This window comes from Ixodes scapularis, unplaced genomic scaffold (assembly GCF_016920785.2).
Source record: "Ixodes scapularis isolate PalLabHiFi unplaced genomic scaffold, ASM1692078v2 PGA_scaffold6__148_contigs__length_123643588, whole genome shotgun sequence".
NCBI classification, from domain to species: Eukaryota; Metazoa; Arthropoda; class Arachnida; order Ixodida; family Ixodidae; genus Ixodes; species Ixodes scapularis.
The window spans coordinates 85203062-85217644 of NW_024609881.1; the positions used below are offsets into that span (position 1 = coordinate 85203062).

At 44.1% G+C, this 14583-nt stretch overlaps 1 protein-coding gene across 1 annotated transcript; it reads right to left on the reverse strand.

Annotated features, from left to right (window-relative positions):
• Window positions 1-1976: 1976 nt before the first annotated feature.
• On the reverse strand, window positions 1977-2934 carry LOC121046528 (cold and drought-regulated protein CORA; the record flags this gene model as incomplete). Its single annotated transcript, XM_040500863.2, has 2 exons — window positions 2923-2934; window positions 1977-2276 (listed from the first exon to the last, which is right to left on the reverse strand). Coding segments are annotated over exons 1-2 (312 nt in total), but the record flags the coding sequence as incomplete, so codon positions are not given.
• Window positions 2935-14583: the final 11649 nt, after the last annotated feature.

Genomic DNA, 14583 nt, shown 5'->3' on the forward strand with positions numbered 1-14583 from the left:
TTTGCGGTGAAATAAATTTTTAATAATTTTAGAACGCACTTTACTTAAAATAAAAAAATCGAGGTTCTTACGTTCAGGCGCTGCTTTTGTCTATCCCGGCCTCTACTGGTGGTCATTCTATCACCTAAAAGTTTAGAAAACGTCTTTTGAAATTTTATTTGTTTCGTGTTGAAACTATGGCACCTTATTTGTTCAATTTTACACTAGATGGGCGCATAAAAATGACGAAGGGGAATATAGTGAACGTCCTGCGAGAAATGATGGCGGACACAGGGGGCTAAGAAATACTCTTTTATTAAACACTCTTTTCAAACATTATTAAATAACAGTTTTCCGGTCCTTAGTTGGTCTCCGCATTCAGATCCTTTTCTAGGGAAGCAGTCTGAAAGATAGAAGAAAAAGCAACAGAAGGGTTAGTATACCTTCTGACCAAGCTCCAGGAACGCAACAAACATTTTTTTTTAACCATAAATAAAGAGTTTCTGGCACCTCAGTGGTTTTTTTAAAGCTGTTCCTTCATAAACATGCTCGTTTGTGAGGAGTTGGTAACAATGAAGCATTTAAATGTTGCTAACGATTACTATTTAAGAGATATGCGATTAGTTGTAGCTGAAAGTGCAATAACAATACGGACGCGATTGTTGCACGAGAATTTGGCTGAACAGTAAGACGTACACGAAATAGCACTAAACGTTAACTTTTCGCTCTGGATTAAAATCAGAAACTTAACTTTAAAGGTTGTTTGCTAGCTTTTTGTGTATCTGACTATATCCGATTTTAAAGACGATATGCCTCATTGTCGAAAGAAACTAACACGCAACTATTATCCCAAGCGCCAATTTTAATATTATCGACACATTATTCTGAATGACGACTTTCCACAGCGAATTGTGGATGATTGCACTGTTTTTTTTTTTTTTGGGGGGGGGGGGGGGGGGGGGGGGAGTTTACAAGCCAATTTAATTGTGTTTTTGAAATAAGGCTTTTTGGTGCACCTTTTTCAATTCCGCACAGGATAACAAAAAACACCTTTCAATGCCTAAAAAGAAAAAAAAAAAAGAAACGATGGAGTTTGTTGATTTGTACCAGATAACTCAAGGTCTTCTGGGCAAGTGTACATCCAACAACATGATTTATTTGACTGTCATTTAAGCCTTGTTGTTTCTTTCGATTCGCAACAAGTTTTATTTCACGATCGGTTCTACAAATTGATGAATCTGAAAACACGCAGAGCGCGTGCAATGATCTAAAGCTCCATTCACGTAGCCACCTTTTACGCCCCCATTACGAGGCTATAGATTTACGGAGACGCCATCGCGCGTGAGTGAGAAAAATCTTGGTATACCCTATTCCACACCGAGTCCGCGCGCAGCCGACGCTATATGGCCCGATGGAGCCACTCAAACACTTCCAAAAAGTGCATGGTCACCGCACTCGTCGCCTTTGTGCGTTTGCTACCATCGGTTTTGCCAATTACGTACATAGAATGCGCAAAAACTGTGGCGGGGTATCGGGTATCATTACCGGAGCCATCGGAACGATCTACTAAAACTCTTTGTTGTGAAACAGAGTTGGAAAGTAAATCTAACCGTTGCGCCCGTGGCGGCTAAGTTGAGAATTAAATCCACGGGGACAACAACGGCGTGACTAGTCTGTTCGTGTTTCTTACGCAGTGCTGGGCAGAAGGAGCCGAACGTTGATGCACCGTTTGTGTTCAATCTGTGTCCCGCTCTAGATCGAGAAAAGTGCCGCAAAGAATCCAGTCCATGGGCCTTGTGTTTGGTAAGCTCCCAGCTCCGTGGAAAAGAAGCTGAACAAAGCGGCCCCCTATAGTTCGACCTATTCGCAAAATGGTTTCGGAAGTCTGACGGAAATTAAGTGACTTTGCAGTATGAAACATTGGCACTTACAATTTAACCATGGTAGCCATGTCCATGACCGTAGCCGAAGCCTCCGAGAAGAAGACCTCCGTGACCGAAGCCATGCCCGAAGCCATGGCCGTAGCCGCCGTGGCCGTAGCCGCCGTGGCCCGCGAGGACAACGAGTCCACCGTGACCGTAACCTCCGTGTCCGTAGCCACCGTATCCACCGTGACCGCCGCAGCCGTGACCGCCGCACCCACCGTGGCCAAATCCGCCATGAGCAGCAGGGGTGATAGAATGCGTGACGGCGGAGTTAGCGACGACGACGTGGCCGTGTCCGTGGCCGTGGCCGTAACCGTGGCCGATGAAGCCAGCGGCAGCGAAGGCCACAAGGCCGAGGAAGAGGGCAGCGGTCTGCGATGAATTGACACACACACAAAAAAGTGACAGTTAAGGTTGGTTTGGTTGATTCCTTCAAGGTCATGACGAGTCTAACATTTTTTCGAATATACATCTCGCCTGTAGTTGTTCAGAGCCTGAGGCTTCTAGGTGATGCATTTATAAAGTAAAGTCAATGCGTTGAGTCTACGTTTAGACAACGGGAATTTGGTGAACCTCAGTGGGCGCCTGGTGTCACCACTGTAGAGGAAAAACTTCGCAAATGCAATACCGCTGCTTGCCTGGGGTCTTTAACTTTCATCAAAAGTAGTGATACACGACCGCATGCCAGTACGATGCTCTTTCAGATTGAAACAGGCAGGGGTGGAAACTGAACTCAGGGTCCCTGGATTCTGCAGCGCGAGTTTCACCACACATGCTCTCAGCTGCGCTGCATTAACACACTCGGCCACCGATCTCCCATAACTATGACTCGATGTTGTGGAGATCGCAGGAGAGTTCAGTAGCTGGATGATATGTTTAATGCATCAACACAATAATCTAGGTTGCTTTTCTTAAGCCGATTCGAGTAGGATGACAATAGCTTCATTCGACAAGCATTGTCGCGCTCTGGATACGAGGAAGATAAGGCGAGGACAGTGGTTTTGATATGAGAACTTACCAGAGCCTGCATGATTCTCGATCTCTTGCTGTGTGGGTAACAGTTCAAGTATGACTTCCGGATTGTCCGTGCAACGTATTTATACCCCTGCCAAGAAAAGTCTTGAGGCACGCCTTCGAGACCAACGCTCCTGGGCCGGGCGTGACTCTTGGAATGGAAGGACAGGCACTTTGCTCCGATATCGACAAGAAAAAGCTGTATAACAACATAAACAAACTACAAAGGTGTCGATCAGAACCGAATTTCTTGGACAGTGCCCCTTATTTGGTATCGTTTTTTTTTGTTTTTTTTTGTTTTTGGTTGTCAACTCGATCTCTTGGCGCATTCCTTTGTTTCCATTGTGAATAGCCCTCGGGGCAGACCTGGCAGCTCCTGGAACAAGCGGATGATTTGCGCCGATTTGCCGTCTTACCTTCCAGGGTTATCGGAAGGCAGGTTTGCTGAAGGGTTCGCCCAATATAAACGCATACACAAACACGCACGTGTAAGAAAGAAAACAAAATGGTAAAAATGAGTAAGGCGGCGGGAAGTCTGGTAGCCCCAAGCTTGATAATTTGAAAGGTGCTTTCGACGTGGACACTTGTTTTCGGTTCGAGCGGGCTCGCGTAATAGAAGGGAAAGGGTGTTAAAAGGGTCGGTGACAGCATGTGGGTGGTTGTTGTTGTGTTTGGATGGAGGTGTCGATTCCGCGTTTATGCATTGTTTAGTTGAGCCTGTCTCTGTCCACCGCCAATTAAAATCGAATATGAACAATGTCTTTGCCCGTGCGCAAACGGCAGTAGGATGAAAGAGGTTGGTGCGTGGTCAAGGGCTTCCCTTGACCGGTTGCAGCTTGACATTAATTGTATCAGTATACGAAAGGCACTCTTACGTACACAGTTTGTATGTTTGTACGTTTATGTTGTGAAGCCCGAAAGCATTTGCTACAATTACAGATTGAAATTCCTAGAAGCTTTGTTTAATCTTCTCACCATTTAAATTTATGTCGTTTACACTTTATCATTCTAAAGCAACGACATTAATGAGCTTTTACGATATCTGACGGAAAAGTAGGGTTAGCATAAGTGTTCGTTTAATTCACAATTAATTAAGAAACACACTGCGATTGGTTGTGAAACTCAGTAGCGGTGTGTTTCTTTTTCTATAAAGCCATTTTTATTGAAATTTGTGCAATTAAGCTTGTTTTGTGTTTCCGTGTTTTGATCATCAATCTACAGTATATATAGGCTCCTTTTATTCTAGGGATTTTTTTTTTTAAATTGGAAAAGCTATACTTCAAAATGGTAATCGGGGAGAAATGGTATTTACAAAAATATACAGATATCCTGGGATTCAAGTGTTTTCGGTTCTATTTGCAAAGATAAAAGCATAACTGACAATAAATAACATTGGTCTGTTTAAATCAATATCACAACCAAGTCACTAAAGTACACAAGATAGCAGTGGAACTTTATAGAAGAGATGATTTTGAATTTTTGCTTTCTTATAATCCTTGTTACATAATCTTCTGCAAGTGGAGCATCTCGACATCAATCCTAGTCCTCTTTGATTATTGAACATATTTAAATTGAAAGAACATACTCTCTATATCACAGTTTACCCTTTGGCATTTTCAATGCACAGTAATATTACTTCAGTTTGACAGAAGCAAAAAACCGGTTCTGTTTTTGCAAACAAAATGTTGAAAGTTGTTTTTCATCCTGTTTTTTTTTTGTGTTTTCAACTGGATGAACCAGAAATAAAATAAGGGCTACGTATACTTCACAATAGACATAAAAGCTCCATTTTGGGACTTGATTTGTGCCACTTCTTTTAACGGACACCAACACAATCTAGATTTGTTTCCGAGGTCTGCAACTAACGCATGTGCTCCTTGCGACCCTTTGCTTCTTACAATATATTTTTGGAGCAGAGTAATTCGGAAAATGGTGGAATTCAATTCCTGAATTTCGGCGAAAATCAAGTTCCCCCCAATTAAAAAAAAAAAAAAAAGAAAGAAAAGAGAGCCATGTTTGGTCTGTAAATATTATAAAACGCCCAAAAACAAAGGACCTTAAGTATATAGTGTACTGTTGACGAGGACGAGTGTTCATACATACTCTCTGTCTATAACACATTTGTGTTAAATATCCGCCTTTTAATGACTTCATGCCAGTACCACTTTCAAAAGATCAATGTTTTTTTAAATATATATTTATATGTTATGTTCTGTTGTTGGAGTTACTTAAAAATGTATTGTTTTTGGTTTCAACAAGTACCCTGATCAGGGCTATCTGCCTAATTTTTAAGCTAACATAGAAAAAAAACAAAAAAGCACATAAGACAGGTTGCAATGTTTTACCAAGAATTCAATTAAGTTAATCGTGGCTGGGGGTATTTGTTTCAGTAGGACATTTATCCAGTTGAACTCTGTAACATTTAATTCAACAACCTCCAAGAATATATGAGTGTTTCTGGAGTAGACACTGATTTGCGAGGAGCTTATATCTGAATTTCTTTTTTTTCTATGAACCACTTAGTCCTTCGGGGTTTCTGGCCCAGAGGTCATATGGTCTGGAACAAAGACCATGCAGTTTTTCTCACCAGATATAAATCTCATTTTTTAAACGAGGTTGAATCAATGTTCTTGTTGTAGGAAAAACAAATTCTTGTACACGAAGAAAAGCAATACAGACTCACGAGCGTGGTGGCTGAACACTTAAAAAATAGGGACTTTTAGCAAACCGTTACCGTTACTCGGAACATGGTAACAGTTTGCTAAAAGTATTTAAAAAGACACAGGTGGGCGATCCGTACAGTTTCAAGAAACTGTACATCGTGCATCGTCCCACAAGTTTCTTATTCTTTCGGTGTTCCTTATAAAAATCAAAATAAAGGTTAGACAATGGAAACTTTGCGCATTCACCGCAGTCTAGACAGACCAAGCGGATCTACTATCGCAGATTGTTGGAACTAAACAGTGTATAAATTGATATCAAGTGAGTTGGACTTTATCAGCGGCCTGCATTTAAACCATTTTATTTTAGTCCTACACCTTTTATTCGTGACCACCAAGAGACAAAGAAGTTTACGATTTCTTAAATCATATTTTGCGTCCTTTTAGGGCTTTTGGTGCATTCTCTTGTCATCGCGTATTATTGGTATCCTATGGATACTGCAGACCACGGCGGCCTTTTTTGCGTAGCAAAGAGGTAATGATGATGAAACTTCCTTAACGTTTTGGCGTCGTCCACTTATTGTTTTAGGACGCCTTAACACCTGCAGGCCGGTTAATTTTCAGCATTGTGAAGGTCCAAAACTTAGAATAGAGAGAAGACGAATAAAACACGTCAAGGTTCCCGAGCCTCGTGATTACCCCGTTTCCTTTTCAGCATATTCTCTTTTTCGAGGTTTCACCGTACTAAATGTCCACTTTGATGAACCAAATTGCTCCATCCTTTTTAGACTCTAGGCGACCGTTACAAAACGAGAGCTAGAGTGAGATCGGTGCCAAAAAACTGATAAAGCATCTACGTAACGTTTACGTAATCGCCGACCGCCCAAAGCAACCACAATTAGGCACCTCCGCTCTGTCGACCCCTTTTGGGCGACCGTGGTCAAGAGGGCCTCGAGGCACCGAGTGGGCAACGCGCCCGCTGCGACGATTACGATTACGTCCGAGCAGCGAGCGGCGAGGTCGTCGGCTTTGTCTTCCAAGGTGGAACGTTGCCGAAGGGCGTTCGACGCAGACTGGGTCTCGGCAACACGACGCCCGCTGTCCTGGGCCTCCGCAGACTCCATCGTCTGCAAACAATGGGGCGCTTTGCTTGGGAACGAAGGGGCTACGCCGTACTGGGGCCTCGCCCTTGATCGCCTCGACGAATGAAACAACGAAATGCGAACAAGTGGAAGACTGTTGGGTGGTTCGAGGCTGGACGTGGCCGGTGTATATAAGGGCTGTGGGGCTGTGTTGCGCTTGTCCGGACAATAGCAATGAGTGATTGCAAGTTGGAGCCTCTCTGGCTGGTTCTTGGAGTACCGCGAGCAAGGCCACCATAGCAGTTATGGTTACTGTTGAAGCCAGCTTTGCTTGAGGGACTTCGGGAATGAATTTGCCATGCAAAGTCGACATGTTTATGGTACAATGCGGAAAAACAGTGACTTCATTTCAACTATTTATATATTTGCTTTCAATCATATAGGAGCTAATTTTTAAAATTCTGAAGATATATTGCCGCGCGCACAACTGACCAAGTAGGCAGCGCGCTTGTGGCCTAACGGTTGTCGCGCTTGTCTTCAACGCAAAAAACCAAGGTTCGATGCCTGGCCGCGGTTACACATTTTTGTTGACCCTGTAATGTCATGTTCTGGTAAATTCGAGAACCGTGTTGCTGATTCGAGGTTAGGATGTTCTACGCGTCGAACCTTCTACACCGATTGTTCTAGAAGCCCACGCGTGTAGAAAAGGGACAAAGTCCATTTTCTACACGCGTGAGAATGACTGCGTGGCGGAGACGCAGTCATTCTCGCCCCTGCGCTCGATCCTGCTGTTACGCCGACTTCGACGCCCGCGAAGCTCTGTTGTTATCGACTGTTTTCTTTCTGTTTTGGGCACAAGTTCGCCCCAGTAAACGTTTATTTCCTTCTGTTCACTTATTGTTCTTTTGATCACCACCAGTGACGATATGTTAATTGCTATCTAAAGCTCCGGGGTAAACCACGTATATTAGAATTTGTACCAACTGCACTTCATTCATTGCACCTGGATTCCGAAAGGGTTTGTAGATAAACTAACAAAGGGGCTAAAGTTAAAGCTAAAACTGCTTTGTACGTGACAGGTATAGTTAATGTGGTGTATGAAGGTAGGGACAGTGCTTTATTGCAACGTAGATTGCACAGAAAATGCGTATAAAGATAGTCTTGTTAACCTAAACGGGAATAGCGCTATAAACACCCCTGAAAGGAACTGTAAAACAATATGGTGTGAGTTCGAGCATTACACACTTTACACAAGCTTACTGACACAAGTGTGGCAGAAGTAGCATGCTCGTTATGCTCGTAGCATCTTTGTCACGTCGTACATTTTGTTACATTGTCAATTTTTAAAGCTTTCTGATGTGGCCATGATGTAAATTTGTAAAGTATGCTGATGTGGTCGTGGGATCACAAGGTTGGCGTAGCCGCTGGAATCTTCGCATGGTGGCGATAGACGAATGCGGCTCATGAAGTTCACATGAGTACTGCTGTTTTGGTCGTTGTGGTCATAATCAATAGGTTCGTTTTAGCAAACCGTTACCGTGTTCAGCGTATCGCACTACCGGAGCCTTTTGAAACATGCTTTTAAGCGCGCGCCTGGGGAACACCATGACCGCGGGGCACACGCTTAAAAGCAAGCTTCAAGGGCTCCGGTGGTGCAGTACCCAGAAAACGGTAACGGTTTGCCAAAAGTCCCCAATATCTTAATGAACATTCGGATTGTGGCTCGTGTCCAAATGCTGTGGGGGGAAACATGCACGTGTTGCTTATGCGGATTGCACGCTGGTTTTGAATTTGAAAGCGTTGGAGTCCGATCAATCTCGCTGTATTCTCAGGTTCAATATGTTGAGACGGTATACACCTTTTGCTAAATTACCCAAGCACCAAAGAGCATGCTGCCGGCGAGTGTAGTTACACGCTCTGCACGTGCTGGCGTCTGCAGTAGCAAGTGTTCTAAAGCAAAAGCCTAAAATAAATGGCATCTTACTAGTGTTGTGCCAAATACTCAGCAAAAGTATTTAAGATGAAATACGAAATATCCATTTGAGAATGTATTTTAAGAGTAGTATTTAAGTTACTTTTACTGCAAACTATCTTGAGTAGAGTACAAATACTTTGAATAACTGATTGGATTACACTCGAAGGTACCCGACAAGTAGGCTTGAAGTTGATAATAAAAGATAAAAGAAGAGTCAAAAGGGAGTGATTTACTTCTGATGGCATTGCTGAAAATCGAATTCTGCTGCTATCCTTACGACTTTCAAGGGGTGACCTAGCTGCTGCAATCAACGTTTCCTTAAAAACTGAATTCGGAACATGCAACATAATGAGTACAAAAAGATTTTAGGAACAAATGAGTTGTACGTATTGTAGTGAAGGCAACTGGCGTTCTTTAGTTTGGCAGCGGGCTCGGCTCATGACGCATTCCGCAATAAGTTCGTAATATATATGCCTTGACGTGATTCGGCAAACTTGGCAAATAGTCCGGCATTGCATATCAATAACAGTCGAACTAGGAGTTAATTGGGAAGCCAGATTTGATGATGAGTACGCGAGCGAACGACAAACTTGCACACTCTGGAGAAACAATGACTAGAAAACTGCAGCCTCTGTCACTAACCAAAAAACAAGAGCGAGTATTTTGTCTTCCCGCCACGAGCCCGAGGGGGAGTGCCTGTACTTTCAAACAGTCAAAAAGTATTAGGAAGGTCAAGATAGAAACATAAGTAACACTAGAGAACGTCCACGAAACCGCTTTCAATTCCTGTCTCCACCTGACGGAAAACTGGGTTGGAGGATTTTAAGAATGAAACAATGAGCGCATTCGGGGGTAGATAAAAAAAAAAACGCTTTTGAACGAGCTTGGGAGCTAACGTTAAGCCACAATAGGCACACATGTGTATTTGAGGGAGCCCAGCCTAGGTCACTGCAGCTTAATAAAGCCAGCAGGATCTAGCTTCCTTGGCCAAAAAAGTGTTCGCGCTCACTTGAAAACCTGCTTGCGCATTTTCATAACAAAATTCCTTGCACCGGCAATGTCCGAAAATAACCGTACCGAGTGTTTGCGTCACAATCTTCCTCTGACGGAACTACTCTAGGTTCAAACAAGAGGTGTAAAATCCGGATAACGTCTCCAGCACTTTGCTAGCTCCAAGTGTAAGATCACATTAAAAAATAACTTGAAAAAAAGAAAAAGAAGAAAAATGCGGACAAGAGGACGCATGAAGGCGGGCGTATTTGAGGCTATCCATTTGGTCTTTTGTTGGCATTCGGAGGCTGCGTTTTTCTTATGCCTTGTTTCCTATCCCTGTTTGGTCGCTTGCCTCCCTGTCTGCAATGGGTTCAGCTTCGCCCTGAAGTCTGACCATCCCTAGTTTCGAAGATTGTTCCAGGGACAGATATTTTCTAAGGTTGAAAAATGTATTTGAGAAACCGAGAACAAGATAGTAAAAAATGTAATTAAGATAGAGTAGCAAATACTCTAGATGAAATGTACTTGCAAGATACCGAAATACCACAAAAAGTGTTTCACTACAGTATCTGGAGTAGAGTATTTAATATAGGCTCAAGTCTGCATCTTACACGCGTGTTCTTTAACGCCTTATTTTGGTTGCTTATTTTCAAATCGTTTATACGGGGAAGGTGAGCGCGTGCGGTGCGCGTACTTACATTCCCAGCATTCTTCTTGATGCTTGGCTAATTTAGCAATAGGTCTATTCTGCAAAACCGATCACTAATACGCCTTTGGGTGCGCACGTTACCAAGCGACAATTTGGTATTCGGCATCATGGATCTTTTTTTTGGAACTGGACGTATGCATGTATCTAATCCAGATTCATTCTTACTTATGGATAACAGCTGGACCATAACGACGGAGTTTGCGTCTTAACGGACGGATTGAAAAATTATGGTCCTGTGCACGTTCCGAACATGTCGAGGCGTTTTCCAGAAGAATGCCAATAAACGCCGTTGATTTCCTGAAGTAGTTTCTGGTTACCAGGAAGAAACTTGTGGCGTTACTGGCGATACTTTCTTTAATTACAATTCAAGTTGGAATAGCTGATGTTTTATGTCAAGTCATTTGTTTAAAGATTAGGCAGTGGATGGTCAGCCATGGAGTCACTAAATAAGCTACGCTTTCAGAGTACCGCATTCCTTTTCTTTGGCATTTTGCCAAAAATACAGTCGCTCTATTTAGCAATATTCTGGTTCGCTGCGGCGTCATTGGACAGCGGCAGTCACGTGAGTCACTATGATCATCATCGCGTTTTTTCACTTCCACCATCTTGGGTCTAGTGATCCTCTGCCTGCTGCTGTTGGCTGTTTACTGCGCGCCCACGCTGAAGTCCGCCGCTCAGCACGCGCGTTTTCCGTGTCACGTCGAGATACAAACAACCCGACTTTGATTCGCTGCCACAACTGCTGCCGCGGCAGCTAGCGCAGGCGGCGGCTGCAGCTCGGCTTGGTTCGGCGAGAGTCGCTCCTCCATCTGCGCGCGGACCCAAGATGGCGGCGACTGACGCGCTTCAGACGCATAGTTTGGGAGTTTCGGTACTCTGAAAGCGTAGCTTTATTTAGCGACTCTAGTTAGCCCTCCCCAGGAAACATCCGACGTTTCTGCTGTACATGAGAAATGTTGTTAGTGCAGTATGACCACTAGCCTGGGGTCATTTAAAGTGCATCACGCGGTAGTAATGAACGAACGATCATACCGTTAAAAACCGTGAGGGGCAGGATACGAACTGATCAGGATCCGTGGGTTCTACAGAGCGAGGCTTCACTTGTACTGTAATAAATTGCCGGAGGGTACATTGAACTGATATCGGCGACATAACTCGCTTTTAGGCTCGCAAAAAGTGATTACAAGGTCTGATATGGGGCTAAGTTGTCGTTATAATGAACCTGCGCGTCTACAGACATTGTTAGACTTCTTGCGCGCCCTTGATCGTTTGTCACATCGGTGCTTTTCATCTCTGACTGGAAGTCTGGGAACTGGGACGAGAAGAAGGTTAGAGTTGTAGTCTTTACTGAGAAAAATTAACCAACACAGGATTACTCAGGGACTGGTAAAAAAGTAAAAGAAACAAGTTAGCAAATTAATAACGTTTTTTTTTTCGAACAAAAACTTACTAAGTACTAACTCTGTTTCCGGAAAGACGTAGTGTATGCAAGCAACGCGATACTCCTGAAGCGGCGCACCACGCGACACTGCCGCGCCGAATCACATTACTTTTTTGGAAATTACCGTCGTGCAACACGGTGCATACACCCGTTTCGTTGTATTGCATGCCCGTTTTCAGCTTCAAGCACCAGCAGTCTTGGGGTTCATGGCCGAATTTGACAACGCTGAATTCTGATGGACTTTGCCATCAATATCGGATTAAACGTTCAGTACAATGCACGAGGTATTTTGTTGTGCATATTTTTCCCTTTGACCGAGCAAAATGTTTATACATGATTATAAACAGAGGATAGCTGTGTTGCCTCAGAATCTAAGAACCATGTTGCCGACACGTGACTTTTCGTTTATAAGTGACATGTAAGTGTCATAATACTATAGTATAGTTTATTCGCAGTCGCGGCTCTCTTCTCGGGATGACGTCACACTTTGCCGGCGTTCGAGCCCACGTGACGAGATTTTTCATTTGCGCTCAGCATGAAAGCGGAACTTCTATGCATGCCAAAGCTCCTCGAGGTTTTGTAGAAACAATTCGTTGATAGATACTACTCGTTGAATTCATATGCGCTGACTTTTATGCACAAATTTGTTAGGATGTGCAAAATTAAAATAAAATAAAAGAATGGGGGGTTGGAATCAAAATGGTCACAGAAGTAGAGGCATTGCAAGTGGCACCACCTTAAACGGTGTCCAGACATACAGAGATACGGCTTATACCTTAATAAGTACGACGCGCTTTGCTTTATTTTGAGTGTTAAAATATGTTTTCCCCAACTTCCTCATGAAAGCGCAGCAAGTGCTTCTCTTCAGCACTGAAAGGCAAGACAAATTTTCATGATGACCCAACCAATGCCTTAAAAAACTTAGTTTTGTGCACTGTCATACATATAATTTATTTATCATTGCCTATGACCCTGTCAGGCCCTCAAATTAGGTATCTCTTCCATGTTGGTTCTTGTGGGGCCTCCCTATTGCTTGCACCATCTGAAAAGCACCAGAAAAATTTCTACATAAGCAAATCATATCGTACATTCGTCAATGGTCTGTGTAGCATTTCGCCACGAAAAACTAGACCTTGCATTGAACCGTTATTGAAGGATACAGCGGCAGGATAAGGTTTCCACCTAATGCGATTAAAACCAATGCTAGCTCCAAGCTTTACGTATATCGGGAAGTGTGAATCGGATATGATCAGGCAACTTTATACCGCACAAAGTATATACGCAGAATTTTGTTTCACACGCGCGACCTCTTGCCGAAAAAAAAACCTCGTTCCAAAAACCGGTTTCGCCTCTATGACGCGAATCAGTTTCGCGTGACAATTGTTCAAGGAGACAACATCAACAATAACACCCCTCCATGCATACACATGTAGTCTCCTCTTGAGCAATGTTTTCACGGAGCGTTCGTTGTACCTTCAAGAGTGCTTCGGCGCGGCAGCTTCTTTAAGAAAGAAAAATCTAAGCGAATAATAAACTCATACACAGCTGTCCCACTTTGGTCCCGCTGTGCGAAATTGACAGCTCAAAGATGGATGAAGGGGTGTGACAGCTCAATACTTTCCTAGTGGTAGGGCGGTGTCTTGCGCCACTTATCAGACGTTTTTTTCTTTCGATTGGAATCCGAGAGCGGTTCGAATTGACCAATGCCGTGACACTCCTGCAGCCTTTTTATAATGTCTGGCAAGCGCAGAAAATAATTTGGTTCGACCTTTTATTGTAAAAGCCATACTCAGTTCCCCATCAAGTCCGATGGCAGCTCAACGCAACGATCCGGATGGAGTGAACAAAAAAGCGTCAAAAAGGAATCGACTCGCCATTCGTCGTTTTTGTGCGTTTTCGCTATACCTGGGTAAATCAATCACGCGCAGTGAATGTGCCGTGTTGCTTTGATGTTTTCTGCACCTGATTGATGTAGCCGGAGATGCGAGACGTACAAAGACGACGGGTGGCCGTGACGATGCACTTTTAAAGCTACTCGATTAGTCCCGTCATATCGTAGCGTCGACTACGCTCGGACGTGATGTCACACGGAGTACAGAAGACAAAAAAGAATCCAGCTGCACATACGGCAATTTACCATCCCTTGCCGTAGCCAACAGCAAGCGGAGCAGCCAGGACGTGTCCACCGCCGAAGCCGTGTCCACCGTAGCCGAATCCCGAGCCAAAGCCGAGTCCGTGGCCGAATCCACCGTAGGCGACAACTGGAGCTGTAGCCACGTGTGCCACCGGAGCTGCGGCGACATGGGCGACGGCGGGAAGCGTGGCCTGGGCGGTGACGGTATGGGTCTTGGACACGACGTGGGTGTAAGGACCAGCCGCCACGTGCGAGACGGCGGCAACAGGAGCCACGTGGGCTACGGGCGCCACTACTACAGGAGCCACGTGGGCCACGGGAGCAGCGGCAAGGTGGGCGACTCCACCACCGAGGAGTCCGGCGGAGGCGACGGCGACAAGGCCGAGAAGGACGGCAACGAACTGCGTAAAATAGATAACAGCACATCGATGATTAGACAGTTTTAGTATAGTTTTGCTGGCGCTTACGTACGCAATATGCAATAGTATAGTATACGCTAAAAAACTACCTGCTCGAATCGATCTTAGCTGTGCGTTCCGTAAATGTTGCCGAGTGAACATTAGCATCATCTTCTTGAATCAATTTGCCAGAGCAGTAGTATTTCGATTGCTGACCGTGCTTCTCAAAGGAAGTATTGAAAATGAGAACGTTTCTAATAATTTTATTTTAAA